Source organism: Schistocerca piceifrons, unplaced genomic scaffold, assembly GCF_021461385.2.
Source record: "Schistocerca piceifrons isolate TAMUIC-IGC-003096 unplaced genomic scaffold, iqSchPice1.1 HiC_scaffold_884, whole genome shotgun sequence".
Classification (NCBI taxonomy): Eukaryota; Metazoa; Arthropoda; class Insecta; order Orthoptera; family Acrididae; genus Schistocerca; species Schistocerca piceifrons.
The window spans coordinates 90,483-112,063 of NW_025729151.1; the positions used below are offsets into that span (position 1 = coordinate 90,483).

Sequence of the window (21,581 nt, forward strand, 5' to 3'; positions counted from 1 at the left end):
AAACAGTTAAGAGGAACGTATCACCTAAACCATACAACTTGTCACTTGCAATCTCTTCCTCAAGGATGATAGTCATAAATGAGAACTGAAAAATGGGTATCAGTCTGTTCTGTCTTTCTTTATTTTCATAGGCACATCTCAAAGTGACAGCTTCTATAACCCTCTTGATGATATGCTATAAAAATCCTGAAAATAAACAGTGAAATATAATTGAATGTAACAATCACCCATACTTCATTAATGAAGCAAAAAAGTGAAAGTAACTCTTTATTAACTTCAGTAACCATCAACACAGATGGATATCCTTACAAATACCAAATAACTCCAAGAAAAAGATGAACATTATAGTGATTTTTTCCATTTACAAAATAGTATGCATTAGTTCAGTCACCCACAAAAGCTGGCACTAATTCAGTCCTCACGACAGCAGGGAGTTATCCCTAATGCACATTTCAGTTGAAAAACAGTCAGTCCTTCACTAAGTGCTTATGGATACACTCACTGGCATTTTATCCTGTCACAACACTACAGAATCAGTACTTCTTTAAAAGAGTCAATATGCTAGTTGCTCAAGATGCAGATTCATCAGGCAACTCATCTTCACTGTCAAGCTTACTGCCACCACTGCAGATGCGACATTTGCAGCATACAATGCACGGTGCAGCCAGCAGCAGCAATGGTGAAGCCACAAGCAACAGGATTCCAAAGCCAGCAAATATTCCAATCACCTGGGTCCGGTGCCAGATGACAGAGGCCCGTGAATGGCCTAGTTTGTTCTTGCAAGGTCCTTTATCGTAGTGCCGTAGAAGGAAGTCATCCTGAAAGAAAAAGGAGAAATTTGCAATTTCTTATAAATGTAACAACAAAACATAGTTTAAAAAAGAATCCTGATTTTGGATCTGTGAAATATGTGTAAAATTCTTTAAACTGTTTCATTACATTCTTGCTTATGAGAAAAAACTGTTTGTTGCATAATTTCCAACTTTCTCAAAGTTTTCTTTGCAGATTCCTGAACTTTTATCGCAAATATATACAATACAATTTGATCAATTAACTATAAATTTTTGATACATTAAAGATACTTTTGCAGAATCCTAGGGAAGTAAATTTGATGCAGTAATAGAGAAAGAAATGATGTCAATGGAAAGGGATGGGCTGTTCACTATACTCACTCGTCATTTGATACACAAACATAGAATTGTATAAGCTAACTTAATAAAATAAAATAAAAACAGTGTTATAGTTTGGCATATGCAGATCAGCTAGTTCATGTTAAGAAGTCACTTTCTTCCATAACTGTTTGCTAATACATTGTTGCTGTTTTCAGTACATAGACTGGTTTGATCCAGCTTCCATGCTATTCTATCCTGTGTGAGTCCTCCTGAATCTGCATACTGTAGAAACCTACATCCTCCTGAATCATTGTACTCATCTCTCTACCTCCCTCCACGACTTCAACCCCGTACACTTCCCTTCAGTACTAAATTGGTGATCCCTTGACGTCTCAAAATATGTCCTATCAACCGTCCCTTCTTTTGGTCAAGTTGTGCACAAATTTCTTCTCGCATCAATTCTGTTCAGTATCTCCACATTAGTTACATGATCAACCCTTCTAATCTTCAATGTTCTTCAGTAGCATCACATTTCGAAAGCTTCTATTTCATTTTTGTCTAAACTGTTCATTGTCCATGTTTCACTTCCATACATAGCAATGCTCCATACAGATACCTTCAGAAAAGACTTTTAACACTTAAATCTGTATTCAATCTTAAGAAATTTCTCTTCTTCAGAATTGCTTTTATTGCCATTGCCAGTCTACATTTTACATCCTCTCTATTTCGGCCGACACCAGTTATTTTGTTGCCCAAATAGCAAAACTCACCTACTACTTTAAGTATCTTGTTTCCTAATTTAATTCCCTTAGCATCCCCTACATTCCATAATCTTTGTTTTGCTTTTGTTGATGTTTATCTTATATTTTCCTTTCAAGTCACTGTCCGTTCCCTTCAACTGCTCTTCCAAGTTGTTTTCTGTCTCTGACAGAATTACAATGTCATTGGCAAACCTCGTTTTCATTTCTTCTCTCTGAACTTTAATTCCTACTCCAAATTTTTCTTTTGTTTCCTTTACTGCTTGCTCAATATACAGATTGAATAACATTGGGAAGAGGCTACAACCCTGTCTCACACCCTTCCCAACCACTGCTTCCCTTTCATGCCCCTCAACTCTTATAACTGCCATCTGGTTTCTGTACAAATTGTAAATAGCCTTTCGCTCCCTGTATTTTACCCCTGCCACCTTCAGAATTTGAAAGAGAGTATTCCAGTCAACATTGTCAAAAGCTTTCTCCAAGCCTACAAATGCTATAAATGTAGATTTGCCTTTCCTTAACTTATCTTGTATGAGAAGTTGTAGGATAATCCAAAATGATCTTCCCCAAGGTCGGCTTCTACTACTTATTCACCAGATGGAATAGTTTTGTCATGGCTGGATCTCCCAAGGCTACCAGTAGCTCTAACAGTATGTTGTCTACTCTTGGGGCAGTGCTTCAACTTCAGTCTTTAAGTGCTTTATCAAATTCTTCATGCAGTATCATATTTCCCTTCTCATCTTCCTCTATGTTCTCTTCCATTTCCATAACATTACCTGCAAGTACATCTCCCTTGTACAGACCCTCTATGTACTCCTTCCACCTTTCTACTTTCCTTCCTTTCTTTGCTTTGCTTAGGACTGGTTTTCCATCTGAGCTCTTGACACTAATACAGGTGGCTGTCTTATGCTTCTACATCCTTACATTTGTCCTCAGCCATTCCTTGCTTAGCCATTTTGCACTTCCTGTCGATCTCATTTTTTAGACGTTTGTATTCCCTTTCGCTTGCTTCATTTATTGCAATTTTATATTTTCTCCTATCCTTGATTAAATTCAATATCTCTTGTGTTACCCAAGGATTTCTACTAGCCCTCACCTCGCTTACCTACTTGATCCTCTGCTGCCTCCACTATTTCATCTCTCAAAGCTACCCGTTCTTCTCCTACTGTATTCCTCTCCCCTGTTCTTGTCAATCATTCCCTAATGCTCCCTCTGAAACCATCTACAACCTCTGGTTCTTTCAGTTTATCCAGGTCCTATTTCCTTAAATTCCTGACTTTTTTTGCAGTTTCTTCAATTTTAACCTGCAGTTCATACCCAATAAATTGCGGTCATAGTCCACATCTGCCACTAAAAATATCTTGCAATCTAAAATCTTACAATCTAAAATCTAACATTATATAATTAATCAGAAACCTTCCAGTGCCTCCAAGTTTCTTCCACATATAAAATCCTTTTGTGTGGTTTTTAGACCAAATGTTAGCGATGATTAAATTATAGTCTGTGCAAAATTGTACCAGGTGGCTTCCTCTTTCATTCCTTCCCCCCAGTCCACATTCGCCTACTATTTTTCCTTCTCTTCCTTTTCTTACTATTGAATTCCGGCCTCCCATCACAATAAAATTGTTGTCTCCTTTAACTATCTGAATAATTTGGATAGTAAGTAGCATTCAGCTAAATCCTAATCAGTGCAACATTAACAGTCACTGCATACTGATTAGTAATTAAATGTGCATATTTTTCAGGAATACCTTGCTTATTATTAGGAATACCTAGCTTAGTGTGGTGTAACAAACATAATATTCAAATAATATGAAACTACTTTCTAAAGAGGAGACATAGTCATACGAAGGTTAATAATTATCATAAGCACATATTAGCTTCTAAAAATATCATTGCACAAATGTTACCAACTAAATTTTAGTTTGTGAGGTGCAAAAACAGCAGTGAAATGCTTTTTATTGCATTTCAGTAAATAAGCTATTATATTTAAATACATCATTTCTTCACTACTCCTTGTGCATAAACAGGAATTAAATCTTGCACCAGCAACAACATCTATAACAATATTGCAAAGGAAATTGAACGTAGAAACAAAAAGGTGCTGGTGTGCAAATTAATTATAGAAAGAGGGGAGAAACAGGTGTGGGGAGGGGTGTGAGGGGGCAGTTCCAAAAGGACTGGAATTCAAGCATCCACTCCAAGAAAAAAGGGAAGTGGACACTCACAATGAATATTCAATTGATGATACACACAAATGTGTCATTAGGCAGAGATTTTTGCATTATTATGAATAATACAAGGAAATATCAACTCTGGGGAAACTAAACAGCTTTTGTCATACAGACCTGGATTTAAAGGCAAGAAACAGAAAGTGATAAAATTGTTCTGTTGGTTGGTTGGTTGGTTTAAAAGGGGGGAAAGGGACCAAACTACGAGGTCATCGGTCTCTTGTTCCAACTAGAACAATTACCCAAGGGAAAGAAGAAAACAAAGAAGATGTATGGAACAATAACAGGAGAAAGGAAGAACCTGAAGAATGACAGAAGGACAACAAACACTACAATGGACAAAACAAACAAGACAAGAAAATCACAGGGAGACGCAAGAAACAGGGAGAAGAGATTAAAAACAAGAAAGCAGATTACCATATCTGGCTGACCATGAGAATAAAAAAGCAATAAGCCAGCCACTCTGCAACACATTAAAACCTCCACCCTAAACGCCCTAGGGTGGAGGACACAGAGGGACAAAGGACATGCATTAAAACTCAGATCAAATGATAAAACCCACGCTCACGAATAAAACATAAAACTAAAGCTGCTGTTGAGGCATTGTCGCCCAACACCAAAGGTAGGGTGCTGGGAAAGCTAAAAGTCCACTGCAGAGCAGCAAGAGGTAGACGACTGTCATTTGGGAGCCACAGCAACACTGAGGTGGGTCCTCATGATGGAGGAGGTGACCATATGTGAGCCATGTATGGCCAATGTGGAGCTGACAAAGAACAACTGATTCCCTGTGAGAAGCCCACAGGGAAGACTTCCACACATTTGCAATCTCATTAATGACACACAGTTCGTTGTGCATACTGTTATGTCACTCCATCTCCTAAAGCCAAAAAACCTTGTGGCGTAAGACAGACGCAGATCAGTTTCAGGGATGCCAAATTCCAGGAATGGTTTCCGCGTAGCCTGTTTGGTCAATCTGTCAGCAAGTTCGTTGCCTCGGGTTCTGACATGTCCTGGGGTCCACACAAACACAACAACTGGACCATTCCAGGGCAACGATGGACTCCTGGATGTTCACTACCAAAGGATGGCGAGGGTAACACTGCAACCAGCAGGCTAGGAATGCTGTTCAATATGGCACCTGTGGACATAGGCGAAGCCAACATTACCATCAGCCATCTATCCATCGATGTAAACAACTTCAGAGCCCCGGAACACGTCAAGAATCGAGAAGAAGTGACAGTGGAGAGTGCCGGGGTTAACGGGGTCCTTAGGGCGTTAGGGACATAGACGAAGCTTCAGACGAGGTGTACACCATGGAGGGGTACGTTAATGGACCTTAAGTAGAGGTGGTAAAGGGAAGGACTCCAGTTCGGAGAGAAGGGATCGCATGCAAACCGCAATCATGAGCCCTGACCTGGCCCACCGATGTGGGAGATGAACTGCCACGGGTGGGAAAAGGAGACGGTAATTCGGACACTCAGAACTAAGAATGTGTGCAACATAACTGGCGAGCAGTTATGCACGTCGGATCCGCAATGGAGGGACTCCTGCCTCCACCAGAACACCGGTCACCGGACTCATTCTAAAAGCTCCTGTCGCTAGGCGAACGCCATGGTGGTGCACTGGGTCAAGAAAACGCAATGCTGAGGGTGCCGCCAAACCGTAAACCAGACTCCCATAGTCAAGGTGGGACTGAACAAGGGCTCTGTAGAGCTGCAGCAGCATAGAGCAATCTGCACCCCAGCAATTGTTGCTCAGGCAGCAGAGAGCATTGAGGTGCTGCCATCACTCTCACTTAAGCTGATGAAGGTGAGGTAGCTAAGTCAACATGGCATCGAAAATCAGTCCTAAGTATCAATATGTCTCCACTAAAGTGAGTGGATTGTCATTAAGATAAAGTTCAGGTTCCAGATGAACAGTATGATGCCGACAGAAATGCATGACACACGACGTCGCGGCTTAAAACTGGAAGCCATGGGCTAGAGCCCATGACTGCGCCTTGTGAATGGCTCCCTGTAGGCACCGCTCAGCAATACCAGTACTGGAGGAGCAATACAACATGCAGAAGTCATCCGCATTCAGAGAAAGGGAGACCAACAGCCCTACAGCTACTGCTGTTAACAGCCACTAAAAACAGAGATACACTCAATACGGAGCTCTGCAGAACACCATGCTCCTGAATACAGGGGGAACTATGGGAGGCACCAACTTGAAGACAAAAAGTAAGGAGCAACAGGAAGTTTTGGATAAAAATCAGGAGCGGGCCCCAGAGACCCCACTCATACAATGTGACAAGGATATGATGTTGCCAGGTCATGTCATATGCGTTACGGAAATCAAAAAAGATGGCAACCACGTGTAGGCATCTGGAAAAGGCTGTTCGTACGGCAGACTCAAGGGACACAAGATTATCAGTGGTAAAGCGACCCTGGTGGAAACTGCCCTGACATGGAGCCAGTAGGCCACGAGACTCCAGGACACAACCCAACCACCGACACACCATAGGTTCCAGCAGCTTACAGAGAATGTTGGTGAGTCTGATGGGCTAATAGCTATCCACATCAAGCACCAGGTTTGAACACTGGAACGATGGTGCTCTCCTGCCAATGAAATGGAAAGACACCATCGCACCAGATCCGGTTGAAGATGATGAGGAGATATCCCTTGTAGCCAGATGAGAAATGTTTACTTATCTGACTGTGGATCCGATCTGACCCAGGAGCTGTAGCGGGGCACTGTGCATCGGCGCTGAGGAGCTCCCACTCTGTAAATGGGGCATTATAGGGTTCACTGTGGCTTGTAGTGAACGAGAGAACTTTCCTTTCCATCCATCGTTTGAGGGTGTGAAAGGCTGGGGGATAGTTCTCTGACGCAGAGGCTTGAGCATAATGCTCAGCAAACTGCTCAGAGCACGCCATTGATGTTAACGCCAGGGACACCAGTTGGGGTCTGGTACCAAAAAAGATGTCTGATCTTCGTCCAGACTTGGGAAAGTGACGTATGGCATCCACTGGTTGACACATACCTCTCCCAACACTCCTGTTTCCCTCGTTTTATAAGCAGGCGAATGTGGGCACAGAGTCGCTTAAAGGCTATTAGGTGCTCTAGGGAAAGGTGCGCTTATGTCGCTGTAGAGCTTGTCGATGCTCTTTAATTGCCTCAGTGATTTTCGGTGACCACCAAGGGACTGTCTTTCGCCGGAGGCACCCTAGAGAATGAGGGATTGCGTTTTCCGCCACAGAAATTATCGTTGTAGTGACCTGCTCAGTCACAACATCAATGGCACCAATTCAGCAGTGACAGCAGAGGTGAAGGCCTTGTTTATAGCTCATCTGGGTAGGTGTCCATGGGCATGACGCCAGGCGAGTGACAGGAAGATGGTGAAGTGGTCACTACCACACAGGTTGTCATGTGCTCTCCAGTGGCTAGATGGGAGAAGTCCTGGGCCGCAAATCGGTAAATCAACTACCATGAGCCACACTGAAATGTATGGCAGCCTCAGTATTTTAAGAGGCAGAGGTCGAGTTGGGATAGAAAATTTTCGACATCTCTGCCACAGCCAGTAAGCATGGTGCTACTCCAAAAGGGGTTATGGGTGTTATTATGGAGTTGATCAATCACTGCAGCCAATACGTTCAGGGGTACCGCACCATCTGGAGGGAGATATACATTACAGACAGTTATTTCCTGTGTCATCCATATCCTGACAGCCACAGCTTCAAAAGGCGTTTGAAGGGGCAGAGGTTCACTACATACTGAGTTCAGGACATAAACACAAAATCCACCTGACACACTATTATATTCACTATGGCTCTTGTAATATCCCCTGTAGCCGCGAAGGGCAGGGGTCCGCATTGCCACGAACCTGGTTTCCTGGAGGGCAATGCAGAAAGCAGATGTAAAGATTAACAGTTGCCATAGCTCAGCCAGGTGGTGGAAAAAACCACCGCAATTCCATTGGAGGATGACGTGATCATGAGATTGGGAAGGCATGGAACACTCAATGAGGCAGTCTACGCCTCAGGGTCACCTGCTGCCTCAGACTTATTTCCTGAACAAGCTATATCCATTGTGTCTGAGGGTTTGGCGAGATCTAGGTCCTTAACAGATGCCAGAATCTTCACCTCATCCTCAGATGCAGAGCTTGTAGGCGGCGGTGGTGTGGGTGCCTTGCCAATTCCCTTGGTCTTGGGGGTCTTCTTACTGGATTTCTCTCGCTGATCCTTGGGTTTCTCTGGCTGGGAGGGCTTCACTGATTCAGTCTCCGGGTCTGATGATGATCATGAAGCCCTACAACGAGCTGGTTTTGGGCACTTCAGCCACTGGTGGGTGTCATCTTTCCCACAAGCACAAACCTGGGAAGGGAGTGACCCAAGTGACTCTTTCCTAGGAAGAGGAGCCGAAGAATACTTCACTTCTCTGGCTGAGAAGTGGGGACTGGTGTCCCCGATGGTAGGGGGTACAGTGCTCCTGAGGTAGGTGCTGCGGGCGCAACAGGAAGGGAAGTGCCCCCACCCCCCCCTCCCCCACCCCCAAGAGGGCAGGTGTAGTCTTCCGGCTCTGAGAGCCGACTGGAACTGATGGGGCTACAACTGTTCTCGTAGTGGTGCCATAAGAGACGACCACAGCCACAGGACGAAAATACTCAAATTTCCTCCTGGCCTCAGTGTAGATCAGTCGGTCCAGGGTCTTGTATTCCATGGTTTTCCTTTCTCGCTGTAAAATCATGCAGTCTGGTGAGCAAGGGGGAATGATGCTCTCTGCAGCTGACACAGATGGGGGCGGGGCATGTTGAGTATTGGGATGGGATGGACGTCCACAATCTTGACTTGTGATGCTGAAAGTACAGCGGGAAGACATATGGCTGAACTTCTAGCACTTAAAGCACCGCATTGGGGGACGGATATATGGCTTGACATCACAGCGGTAGACTATCACCTTGACCTTCTCAGGTAATGTGTCACCCTCGAAGGTCAAGATGAAGGCACTGGTCCAACCTGATTATCCCTCAGACCCTGATGGATGCGTTGAACGAAACGAACTCCTCGTCCTCTAAGTTGGCATGCAGATCGTCCTAAGACTGCAAAAGAAGGTCTCTGTGGAATATACTACCCTGGACCATATTTAGGCTCTTATGAGGCATGGTGGTAATGGAAACATACACCAGCTTGTCACAAGCAAGTAATGTCCGTGACTGGGCAGAGGATGCCATTTTTATCAAGACTGACCCTGACCGCATTTTGGACAAGCCCTCCACCTCCCCAAACTTGTCCTCTAAATGCTCTACAAAAAACTGAGGCTTCACCAAGACAAAAAGGTCCTCATGAGTTCTTGTACATATGAGGTACGGGGGAATAAGGTTCACTGCCATCCTTAGCCTGGCATTCCTCCCTTGGTGTGGCTTGGGAGGGAATGATTCAGGATCATACTTCCTTGCATTGTATTGAGACTTGGAACGCTTCAAGACTGCTGGCGTTTGATCACCAGCAAGTGATGATGTGGTATGCCTCATCACGCGCAATCCGTCCTGATGCCACCCACTCTGACCAGGGGTTCTCCCCACAGGTGCCACCCAGCTGCAGCAAAGGTCACTTGGCAGAATGGCCATGGCCATTGCCAGGAGTTCCAATGCCCAGGGCACACGTGGGGAGTTAACGGCACAGGCATCAACAGAGCGATCCCTGTGTAGTCAGGAGGCTACAACGAATAGGGTATATGCTAGTCCCACCACAACGAATTGGCTACCATGCTGGATACGAGGTGCAAGGAATTCCATGGTCATTGTTGGCACAGAAAACGACACCTGCCTAGTGGGTGGAGGAAAATAGACCCAGGAAGGTGTCCTCGCCCAAGAGATGGAGGATGAGTGAGACTGCAATGCCACGATGAGAAACTGGGCTAAAGATCTCAATATATGATGTACACGCTGCACCATGTAAGACGCCCTTCCCCAATTGGCTCGCTCTTCAGGAAAATTTTGAAAAATGGAGGTCAAACCCTACAGGGGACCATCACATAAAGGCCGAAAGGTGTGAGACTCCTTTCAGTAGCCTCTTATGACAGGCAGGAATACCTCAGGCCTGCAGGGGGAATTGTTCTGCTCACGAAATTTACATTTAAATGATATAAGAAGGAATGAGTATACATAGATGATCTACATTAGATTTTGCTGTAAAAAAAGTATCATCATAATTAAAATGACCAATGACGTAGTTGAGGTGCAATGTGGATCCACACACCTTACATCTTGAAAATATGTTGGCAAAGTGACAGTGTGAAAAGCAGTGTCACACGAAAGTGCTGGTTAGCAGTTAACTGTCGCACTTCTCAACGATAACACAAGTTTCGGGTTATTTCTCATAGATGGTTCAAAGATGAGAACTCTGAATTATCATTCATAAATGGACAGATATCTGTATGGGGAGAAAATTGGCAACTCACCCTAAATAACGAAAAGTACGAGGTCATCCACACGAGTGCTACAAGGAATACGTTAGTTACATGATAAATCAGTGAAATCTAAATGTTGTAAATTCAACTAAATACCTAGGAATTACATTTACTAACAACTTAACTTGGAAGGAACACTTAGAAAATGTTGTGGGGAAGGCTAACCAAAGACTGCATTTTACTGGCAGGACACTTAGAAAATGTAACAGATCTACTAAGGAGACTCCTTACACTACACTTGTCTGTCCTCTTTTAGTATACTGCTGTGTGGTGTGGGATCCTTACCAGAAAGGATTGACGGAGTACATAGAAAAAGTTGAAAGGCGGACAGCACGTTTTGTATTATTGCGAAATAGGGGGGAGAGAGTCACTGAAATGATACAGGATTTGGGGTGGACATCATTCCAATCACCAACTTTCTCCTCTGAATGCGAAAATATTTTGTTGACACTGACCAACATAGGGAGGAATGATCACCATGATAAAATAAGTGAAATCAGAGCTTGTACGGAAAGATATAGGTGTGGCCCAGGTAAGCTAAAATGTTGGACAGACCTGCGCTAGATTAATAAAAAGTTAGGTATGATCCTGGCAGGCCAGTTATCAGATACTTAATGAGCCACATTTGAGGTGTGACAACGTGAAGGAACACCAACTTTCGCCTGTTTATTCCACTCACAAACATGTAAAACAAAATTTGTTTCCTTCCGACTGATCTGGAACTGGAATTAGGTATGTAGTTACAATACATCAACCACCTTGCTCTCAGAGAAAAACAGTGTCTGATGCTTTTGTTCTTGTAACATTAGAAAACTGAAGAAGTCTGTATATTATATTAAAAAGTTGTGCTGTGAGATCTGGAGGAGAGAGATTTTGATAGACAAGAACACTGACAATATAATATCAGTCAATATGAATTTGAGCAAAGAGTCCGTGACTGAAAACGCAGATGACAAATCAATAGACATATCTGAGGAAGACAGAGACCAACCAAATAAGGTACTGAATTGTCACGAGCAGCTAAGGTAAGATAAATGTACTGTAGATCCTGTTTGTGTTCTTATTGTAGATGTTCAGTGTGTGACAGCACTCCTGTTGTAAGAGTACATGAAGCCTTGTTAGTTTGGTTCACTGGGAAAACAGAACATGATGTTTTGAGATATGATGCAGTCCTGTAAAAAAAGGCACTAAACATAACCAGCAAGCTAGCCAACAGTGATCCTAACTTCACAACAAGCTAAGGTTGGTTGGGAAGATGGAAAGCTCATCAGCTTTTAGTGACAGGTAAAATTTTTTAGAGGGATACACTGACTGCAGAATACTTAAAAAAGAATTTTAAGCTATTTCCTCCAAAAGCTAACCCACATCAGATTTATACTGCAAATGAATTTGGACTAGTTTATTGAATGCACCAGAAAGTCACTAGCTTCCAAATTATATGACTTGGCAATGTGTTACAAAAGTGCAAAGATACATTACAGTTTTGGCTTGTAGCAAATCATCATAAATTCCCTCTCCTCCTGATAGGTAAAAACATCCACAACCACTGAAACTTGTTAACTGGTCATGTTCACCAGTAGTCTACAAATAACAAAACAATGCATGACTGGACAGTCTTTCACAGAAGGCCACCTTGTTTACTGACAATGTGCAGGTACATCCAGGATTGGAGCACCTCATCAGTGGTGACACCTGAGTGAAGTTCTTCCCTTCTAATGTTGTGTCTCTTCTGCAACCAATGGATTAAGGTGAACTTGAACTGAAGAACATAAAAAAAAGTATAGCAGTATACACATACTGGGGAAATTAACTGAAGAAGATGGAGAAGTTGGTGTGATTTCTGGTCTGAAATCAGTAAATATCACAGATGTGATTATTATGGTTGCACCTTCTTGGGATGAAGTTACTGAACTCTATATTCTGAAGTCATGGAAAACAGTATGGCTCCACTATATGTGAGTCAAACATTCTTGGTTGTTTTGATGTAAACGATAGTGTCATGTGTGCCTGGTTGCAGAATGACAGTGACATGGGATACGGCCTGATGACAATGACAAAATTTTTATTGCTGCCTGTTGTACTACAGAGAATAACTGTGATAGTGAAGTGGTCAACAAGAGTAACATTTCAGAGGAAGAAATAATGACTCAGCTGTAAACACTAATGGTTTATCTAGAATGTCAGCCAGAAACAACTTCAGTCAAACTGATGATGGTGAAACATCTAAGCGATTGTGCTGCTCTCAAGTGCCACAGGTTTTAAACTAAAGAAGCATACTCACTATTTTAGTAAATACATGTGAGAAGACTACAGTAACTATACACTTTTCAAGTGCCAGTAAATGTTTCATGTCAGTGCCAAAATAAAAGGTTTTTTTATTGTAGTCCATATTGGTGTTTTTGCAGTTATATTCCGATTAAAATAACTTTGTGATGACAAGATTGCAGGGGAAGGGGGCAATGTTGGCAACATGCAGCCAGCTACATTATGCAAGGCTCATTTTGCATGTACCTACATAACTGGCAATAGGAGTGTATGTGTTGCTCAAGAAAGAACTACACTTGGCTGGCAGCTGACCTCTTACCATTCAACTCAATCAAAAAGTAATTTTAAAATGAGCATAGTAGAATATTTCCAGACTATCCGAGTTTTTGGTAATGCAGTATGACCTAATCTGGATAAACAAGGTTCTTGAGTAATGCTGCTCTGAAACTTTGGTTATCTATAGATTACACTATTCATTTTTCTTTGGTCAACTTTCTTCTATTCTTTGACCCACATGTTGTCTTCTGCTGTCCATCAAGCAGCTTCTTTAGAAAATGCCACTTCAAGATGTCATTTTTCTAAAGAAACCCCCAGATCTTCCAAAACTTCCTCTTTTACAGACGAGAGCACTTTGGATTTCTAAGAAGAATGGAAGTTTAGTGTCATGTTCAATGACTGAGCATTAATGTTACAAAGACCGTATGTAACAGAAAGTTAGAAATATTTATTTACTTATAGTACCTTTTTAGCACACATATACTATTGTTGTGTACTTACATCAAGTGAAGCGAGGCAGTACCAACAGAAAACATGCTTGCAGCGCTTGCACATCATTTGTGCACACCCTTCATCCTTCTCTATGGGCACATTGCACATGGGGCAGCACTTGATGAGGTCAGAGTCGAATGGTATGCCTGGTGGCTCGGAGGCAGGAGCTGCCTGCTCGCATGGCACACCTGGATGCCACGGGCGACGGCAGTTGGAACAGAAGTCATCTGCACAAGTGGGACAGTGCACGCACTGTGGCCTGCACTTCTCCGTGGGGCATACCGAGCAAACTGTCTCACAACCGGCACGGGGACACCACGTGCGTGCCACATCCAGGTCCACCTCTGGAAACAACAAAGCTGTCTCAATACCATATAACAAGAGAAGGGGCACAATTCATAAAACTATAATGTCACAGTGGTTGTCTTATTATTGTCTACCTGTTTTTATCTTCTGAGAACAGCCATCTAAAAATGTTGCTAATTATATCATAAATATGTAATGTCACAGAGATAACTATGAAATACCATTATTTCTTCCTTCAATTTATGCATTGTATATTAGCTAATACAATACTAGGGGGGAATGCCAGCACTACTGCAATACACAATATGCCAGTAGCTGCAATCTCCAAGCTGCGGGGGTGGGGAGGGAGGGACACCATTACATCAACAGTGTGCATGTTAATCAGACACGCAAATATCTTATTCCCAATGGTCTATCAGAAATGATATGAAGACGCTATGTTGTGGAGGAAAAGTGTTGTCTCTCCAGCTGCGTCGTACAAGAATTTTTTTCCGCCAAGCAGCTACCAAAACTAACATACCTGCACACCAATTTGCAGTCATATAGCATTGTATAGCCATATGCAAATAAATTTTAGTTTCTGCTCAGGAGGAAGGGGGGGGGGGGCGCCTGGAGAAGAGCTGTTACACAAAAATATGAGGACAGTGGTAATGGTCACTGCTTGGGAGGGGAAGAGGGGGGACAACCTTACACCAAGGTGGTGGTTACTGTCAGGATGCACAATACTTAATTGTTCCCTCTGTTTCACATTGGTAGCAATGAGGAAGTTTCAAAGTATCGTCAAAGGAGAATGAGAGTTACATGCAAAATATTGTTTTAGTGTAATTTCAGTAGTAGTCCAGAAGTGTGAATGTACAAGATTTCTCAGAACAATAAATTACATTAAGTGTCCATTTAAATGTGGTGAAAACTCTCAAAAGACATGTTGAACATTTTGGGTATACAGGACTTGGTCCTCAAATTATTTTTGTACATCTGTGTGTAATTTATGAATGTAAAAGGAGGAATTCTGTATTGTTGCTTGTTCAATCAGTATATTTCTGGCACATACAGTTACTTTGGTTTATACTAGCATATATGTGCTACTAAACATCATTCCTCATTGTATGAACAAAAGGTGGTGTAAGGAGAGGCTGCTGTGGAAAGTTGTCAAAGCTCTCACCTTATAAACAGGTCATTGTATCTACCTGTAGCTTAAATGCTGCTGCTGCTGCTGATGATGATGATATGAATTAGGAAGTTCACCATTTGGGTTTTTGGTGCCATGGCACAATAAATATTTCAACATAAATACTTAGTCAATGGTAACTAGGCAAAACAAAGCTATCATTTGTCTGCTTATACTTTAAATCTACATGACCACCTATGAGCTATGAAAGATCGTAACATATTTAAGGTGTATTCTTGTTTCCCTGACATGTCCTATATCCTGGAGGATCTCCTCCCTACAGGGCTAATGGTACAAAAGTACATCTAATTTAATCTAATCAACTAACAATATGTACATCAAATTAGTTGTAACAAAAAAATCATTGGGAATAATCTTGAGAACTAAGGTGATATTTTTTACAGTGGATTAGTCTTTCAATAAAAATGGGAAATAGTATACAAATCGGATTGAATGCGTATTTTAGGTAAGTATAGCATTGATGAAGGGCTACTTCACAAAATCTGTGCCTAATTTATACAAAATCATTCTTTGTATCTGGGAAAGTGCAGAAGCTTTCATAGTTCAGTTCACACCACAACACTATTCAAATAATACATTTAGGAAAATGTAGCGACGAACCTACTAACTACAAACTCACTGTAGTGAGAGGCAGTGGAAACCATTAGAACCTGTGACATTTACAGTAAACTTATTACAGTCTCTGACAATGTTTAAATATACATGAAGAGAGATTTTCCCAAAACTGAATGATCAGAGCTACCACTCACTGTGGATATGCTGCAGTGGATGGACTGCATTATTTTCCTTTTACCAAAGATGTACCACAGGTGGTACATTCTTGGTGGACCTAAGGAAATTTAGAGCTACACACACATAGAAAGCAAACTGTGTGAGCTTACAAACAGAACATTTAAAGGCTCCTTTACTCAGCGAGAGTTTCAACAAAACTGTGCTAAACAAAGTTATTGGTAGCATGATTTTGTACAAAATACTAATAAGAACACACGTCCGAGAAAGAGTAATGGCTGTGAACGTTTATTAACAGTTGAGGTTATTATAGGCTGTAACTTTAAAGGAAAGCAGCAGTCATCAAAAATCAAAGGATTTCCCTTTAAACATATAAGGGGCATTCAAAAAGAAATGAGCAAGAGGCAAATGGCTCTGAGCACTATGGGACTTAACATCTGAGGTCATCATTCCCCTAGAACTTAGAACTACCTAAACCTAACTAACCTAAGGACATCACACACATCCATGCCCGAGGCAGGATTCGAACCTGCGACCGTAGCGGTCACGCAGTTCCAAACTGTAGCGCTTAGAACTGTTCGGCCACCCCGGCCGGCTAGCCAGAGGCATAATTACATAAACCAGCACCTGTATGTTTGAAGTATTAACCCTGGCTGTTGAGACACTCATCCCACTGTGACACAAGGTAGTGAATGGCTGTCTCATAAAATTCCCAGGGCTGCAATGTTAACCAGTTCCACATGTACAGCTGGACGTCATCGTCCGAGGTGAATTGTTTGCCCCTCAGAGCCTTTTTAAGGGGACCAAAAGCGGGTTAATTGCAAGGAGCGAAGCCTGGACTGTATGGAGGGTGGCTGAGAACCTTCCATTTGAATTTCGGAAGGAGTGCCATACTGTGTTGGCCGTATGGTGCTTTGCATTGTCGGGGAACAGCATGACCCCATGATGAGATTTTCTGGCTGTTTTGATTTGATTACTCGCAAACCTTTACCACTCTTCATCAAGCAATGCTGGCATTCACTGTTGTTACATGCTGCAGGAAGTGACTCAAGGGGGCCATCTTGGTCCCCTAAAAAGGGTCTGAGGGGCAAACAATTCACCTCAGACGACAATGTCCAGCTGTACGTATGAACTGGTTAACATCACAGCCCCGGGAATTTTATGAGACAGCCACTAACCGCCTTGTGTCACAGTGGGACAAGTGTCTCAACAGCCAGGGTCTACTACTTCTAACGTACAGGTACTGGTTTCTGTAATTATGCCTCTGGCTCATTTCTTTTTGAACGCCCCTTATACTAGCAATGGTTCAGTCATGAGCTGGTTTGCTACAACAATCATTTCTCTGCAATTCCAGTTTGTCAAATATACATTATTTTTTCTCCATTTCATAGAAAGAAGTGCTTCTTCTTTGCTAAGTTTGGACTACTAACAAATTACTACTACTACTATTACCACTAATAACTAGTACACCAACAAGCCAGATGTCAAAGCCATTTCTATGTTATCTGCTTGCCATACAAGGCATGGTCAGCACCTAACTGGCTTAGGAAAATAACTTCTGACCAAAAAGTACTTGAGTCTGTAAAAAAAAGGAGAGAGAGAGAGAGAGAGAGAGAGAGAGAGAGAGAGAGATTAAGCTGTGTAAATAAAACAATACACAGGCTTCAGTTTAAAGAGTAGTACAGGGAAACTCCCAGCAGTGACCAAGTCCAACATATGTTGGATTTGGTCACAATTTGCAGTGAGCAGTAAAAAAAAAAAAAAAAATTTGCAGTAGAAGAAGCAATAAGAACCTCCCCCCCCCCCCCTTACAAAAAATCATTTAATATTGTTACATGTTGATTTACTATCCCTAAGAAGTAAGCTTAACAATCACAGTGGAGGTCAGATAAAATTAACTGCAGCATATTATGTATTAATGAGTACTGGCTGCAAAACTCAGAAACAGACTTATGTGTACCACATGGCTACATATTAGTCACAAATTACTGTGGAACTAATATTGTGGAGTGGCAATTTACATAAAAGAAAATCTAAATTTGCAGCATGCTATAGTAGACGTAAGCGAGCATTGCACTGAAGATGCATTTGAAGCAGCAGCTGTAATATTGCACATACACAAAAAATTATCATTACTTTTGTGTACTGTATGCCAACTTCTGATGAGGAAGGTGTTATGGATAACCTGAATGCCTTAATGAAACAGATCACTAAACACAAAAACCACAAAATTTTTATTGCAGAAAAAAAAAAAAATGTTTAGAAGCACTAAATAGCTACCGTATAAATGAAAAACCTACTAGATTAGGTGCATGCCTTGACAGTGTGATTAGTAATGTAATAGGGGTCAACTAGAGCAGGGTGTAACTAAGCTGGAATTAGCCCGCCCGGCTACCCGTGCAGTCTGACACACTGCTTCCTGAGCGGGAAAGCATGCTGGTTCCTGGCACAAATCCGCCCGGTGGATTAGTGTCAAGGTCCGGTGTGCTGGCCAGCCTGTCCTGTGGATGGTTTTTAAGGCGGTTTTCCATCCACCTCAGCGAATATGGGCTATTTTCCCTTATTCTGCCTCAGTTACACCGTGTCGGCGACTGCTGTGCAAACACCATTTTCACGTATGTGTACACTATAATTATTCTACCATGCAAACATTTGGGATTACACTCGTCTGGTAAAAGACATTCCTGGGGGAGGGGGGGTTCACACTGAGGGCTGTACCACGCAATACGCAATAACCCTGGATTCGGTGTGGGGCAGCGGTGGAGCAGGTTGACTGCTGTGGCCTGTTGTTGGGTAGTGAACCATTGAGGGCTATGGTGGGAGACAGCCTCTCCTCCATTTCTAGGTCCCCAGTTTAACACAAACCCAGATACATACAAGCTGGAATTATCTGATCATGATGGGATATGGATCAGAATAGGCAGAACAAAACCTGGGAGTACTAAACAGTTAGTCACACATAGAATATTAACTGAGAGCAATAATGAGCAATTGAAATGTGAACTGAAGGTAATAGATTGGCCAAATATAATCCGTAATATAAAAATTCTTGATGAATGCTTCTCTACATCTTTATCTACAATAAAAAAATGAAATAGATAGGCCTTGCCTGCTTCTCACAAATTCTATAACGAAGTCCCAAAGACAGTGAGTGAACTACCAGTGAATAGTTTTAAGCATACTATAGAAGTACAATTCAAATGTATGCCATACTACTCAACACATGAGTTACTAAACAGACACACACACGACACACGCAGTAAGCAACCAATAACTACATTATGAAGCACCATTTGCTTATATGTGTGTGACAGTAACGTGCAAGCATTTACACTTTTTTCCTACATTGTACTTATTTTAACACATAATAATTGACACTTTTGTACAACATGTGATTAATATAATATATTACTATTATTATTAATGCTGAATTGTACCACTGTATGTATGATTACTATATTAGCACGATTGTTTTAACTTATGTATCTACCTGTCCTGTATATTTATGTAATTATTTTTTATTGTTTTATGTATTCAACATGCTGACAAAGCCAACTGTATGGAAAACATACCGAATGGCAAATAAAAATTCTATTCTATTGAATGTTTGGCCATGGTAAGGGTTTTGACTGGATACTGGTTTCTTACGCTAGCTTAACATCCAGCTGCCAGTGAGCTTATCAGGGTATGAGAACTAACGTCTTGAGAGGAACTTTAACTACAGTTCTTACTATCCCTGTCCCTACACTACCTGTCTCCAACCAGAAAAGGTGCAACAAAATGTTAATGACAAAGCATGCTGTCATTAAAATGTGCCAGGGCTTACCTCTGTTTAGGCGGAACTTCTTGTGCTTCTCTATCAAATCTGCTGTGACTAGAGTCTCCATTTCAGATATTGAGATCACGCCCTGCTTCTCACATTGGGCGTCGGGACAAGAGATCTCGTAAGCGCCTTCTTGGATTTCGAACTCCAGGTACGCCTTCATACACTGAAACAATGAGAAACGATATCACAGATTACCAAAGGATACTTGTGCGGGTTATTGTATTCGGTGCTTGAAATGTTTAGTACAACATTTCATTTCGTAAGATGCATCGTAAGATAGAATGATCAGTTCCTGTTACCATACTTCTTAATATTTCTTTCCGAGCAGCGCAATGTACTTCATATTTGGGACTGGAAACTCTACGAAGTTCAGGCCGCCGTCAGCGACCAGACGCAAATTCCCTAGCAAAACATGGCAGTCAAATAGTGTGCCTCAATTACACTCAGATAATCGGGTGGATCAGTTAACTGCTACAGAACGATATCTATGTATTACGTCGTAGTCAGATTTCCTAAAAACACCAAAAAATATTACTTGACTGCGTCCATTTCATTCACCTTACGAGTAGCCATGCTGCTCCTGACTCAAAATTCCGAGAGCATATAATTATGGTGAAATACTGAATTGGTGTCCCCGGAAGGGTGGATGAAGAGAGCACGTCGCAGAGCGCCTATACGGATGCAGTTTACCATGCCCCTGGGCCACCGTTCACTTTCGTGTCTGGAGCTGTTTTCCCGGATATCTGACAATTCCCATGGTATCTAATTGGCGCTTTTATCGCCGGCATTGCGTACACAGTGTTAAAGTCCCTGTGCCCTATGGACGCACACGGAGAGAAAGTGATTAGTTGCCCCTCTTCAGAGATCGCGTGCTACATATCAATTCGAGAGGTAGCTAGGACAGCTAACTTAAGCATTGGTTTGCTTCGTAGACATGGTTCTACTGTTAAGTTCTGTGCTAATGCTTTAGCTTTCCTGTGACTGTTAATCAGTTCCCTCAACCCTTTGACAAGTACGGAAAGGACACGGATTAATGCAGTCTGAACGGTGTTGCAAAGTGGCATAATTGTCGTTACATTTGAAACACGTTTAAAAATAAAAATATAACTTTGCGTTCTTTGACGCGATTTAAAACGTAGTTTTTTTTGTGAATATTCACGTTATTACTTGTGGTCTGACAGATGGTGTGCACTGAAAACTATTTTATATCATGGGCCGGCCGGTGTGACCGAGCGGTTCTAGGCGCTTCAGTCTGGAACCGCGCGACCGATACGGTCGCAGGTTCGAATCCTGCCTCAGGTATGGATATGTGTGATGTCCTTAGGTTAGGTAGGTTTAAGTAGTTCTAAGTTCTAGGGAACTGATGACCTCAGATGTTAAGTCCCATAGTGCTCAGAGCCATTTGAACCATTTTATATCGTGGGCAACTGCAGCTGTTGAAAGGCATGATATTGGGAGCGGAGTTCTTCATAACATCAGCAGTGTATTGAGCTGAAGACGGTACAGAGATATCGAAGTTATAGTCAAAGATTTCACCTTCACCTGTCCCAGGCAGTTTTCTAAGCGTGCACGACAGAGCGAATGCAAGCATCGCGTAGTCGTCGAGATCGTTATCCGAGACGGACTCGTGCCCTTGTTGAACGAATCTGGCATCGTTCTGACGTGATTTACGGAAAACGCAAACTACGTCGGATTTTCTTACAGCGGATAATCGCTCCTCTTCATAAGCGCTGCCCGAGTGTCACACTAGCCTATTTTGTCGTAGAACTCCGCGCGGCTTGCGCAACCGAGTTCTGCTGCACCCATCCGACAACATGAATAGTAAGCTTTTGGTTCGTATGTGAAAATATCTTAGCGGCGGCAACAGCTCGTGAGCGATCTGGCAGATGCTGCGGACCAGACAAGCTGGCTGCCCCAACTTAAAGGGAACGGATCGGTTCACACACA

The 21,581-nt window shown here is 42.3% G+C and overlaps 1 protein-coding gene across 1 annotated transcript; it reads right to left on the minus strand.

The window, feature by feature from the left end:
• Positions 1 to 205: 205 nt before the first annotated feature.
• On the minus strand, positions 206 to 19,799 carry LOC124771059 (E3 ubiquitin-protein ligase RNF144A-like). Its single transcript, XM_047249282.1, has 3 exons — positions 19,635 to 19,799; positions 13,594 to 13,928; positions 206 to 818 (listed from the first exon to the last, which is right to left on the minus strand). Exons 1-3 carry the CDS (start codon positions 19,792 to 19,794, stop codon positions 570 to 572), a joined length of 744 nt encoding a protein of 247 aa, XP_047105238.1. The 5' UTR covers positions 19,795 to 19,799; the 3' UTR covers positions 206 to 569.
• Positions 19,800 to 21,581: the final 1,782 nt, after the last annotated feature.

What these genes read in the sequence shown, in the direction of transcription:
- LOC124771059 (XM_047249282.1), bottom strand. Translation starts at nt 19,794, where the DNA reads ATGAAGGCGTACCTGGAGTTCGAAATCCAAGAAGGCGCTTACGAGATC. An exon ending in GAAGTTCCGCCTAAACAGAG is followed by an intron (nt 13,929 to 19,634) that starts GTAAGCCCTGGC and finishes TGTTGTTTCCAG; the next exon opens with AGGTGGACCTGGATGTGGCA. An exon ending in ACTGCCTCGCTTCACTTGAT is followed by an intron (nt 819 to 13,593) that starts GTAAGTACACAA and finishes TTTTTCTTTCAG; the next exon opens with GATGACTTCCTTCTACGGCA.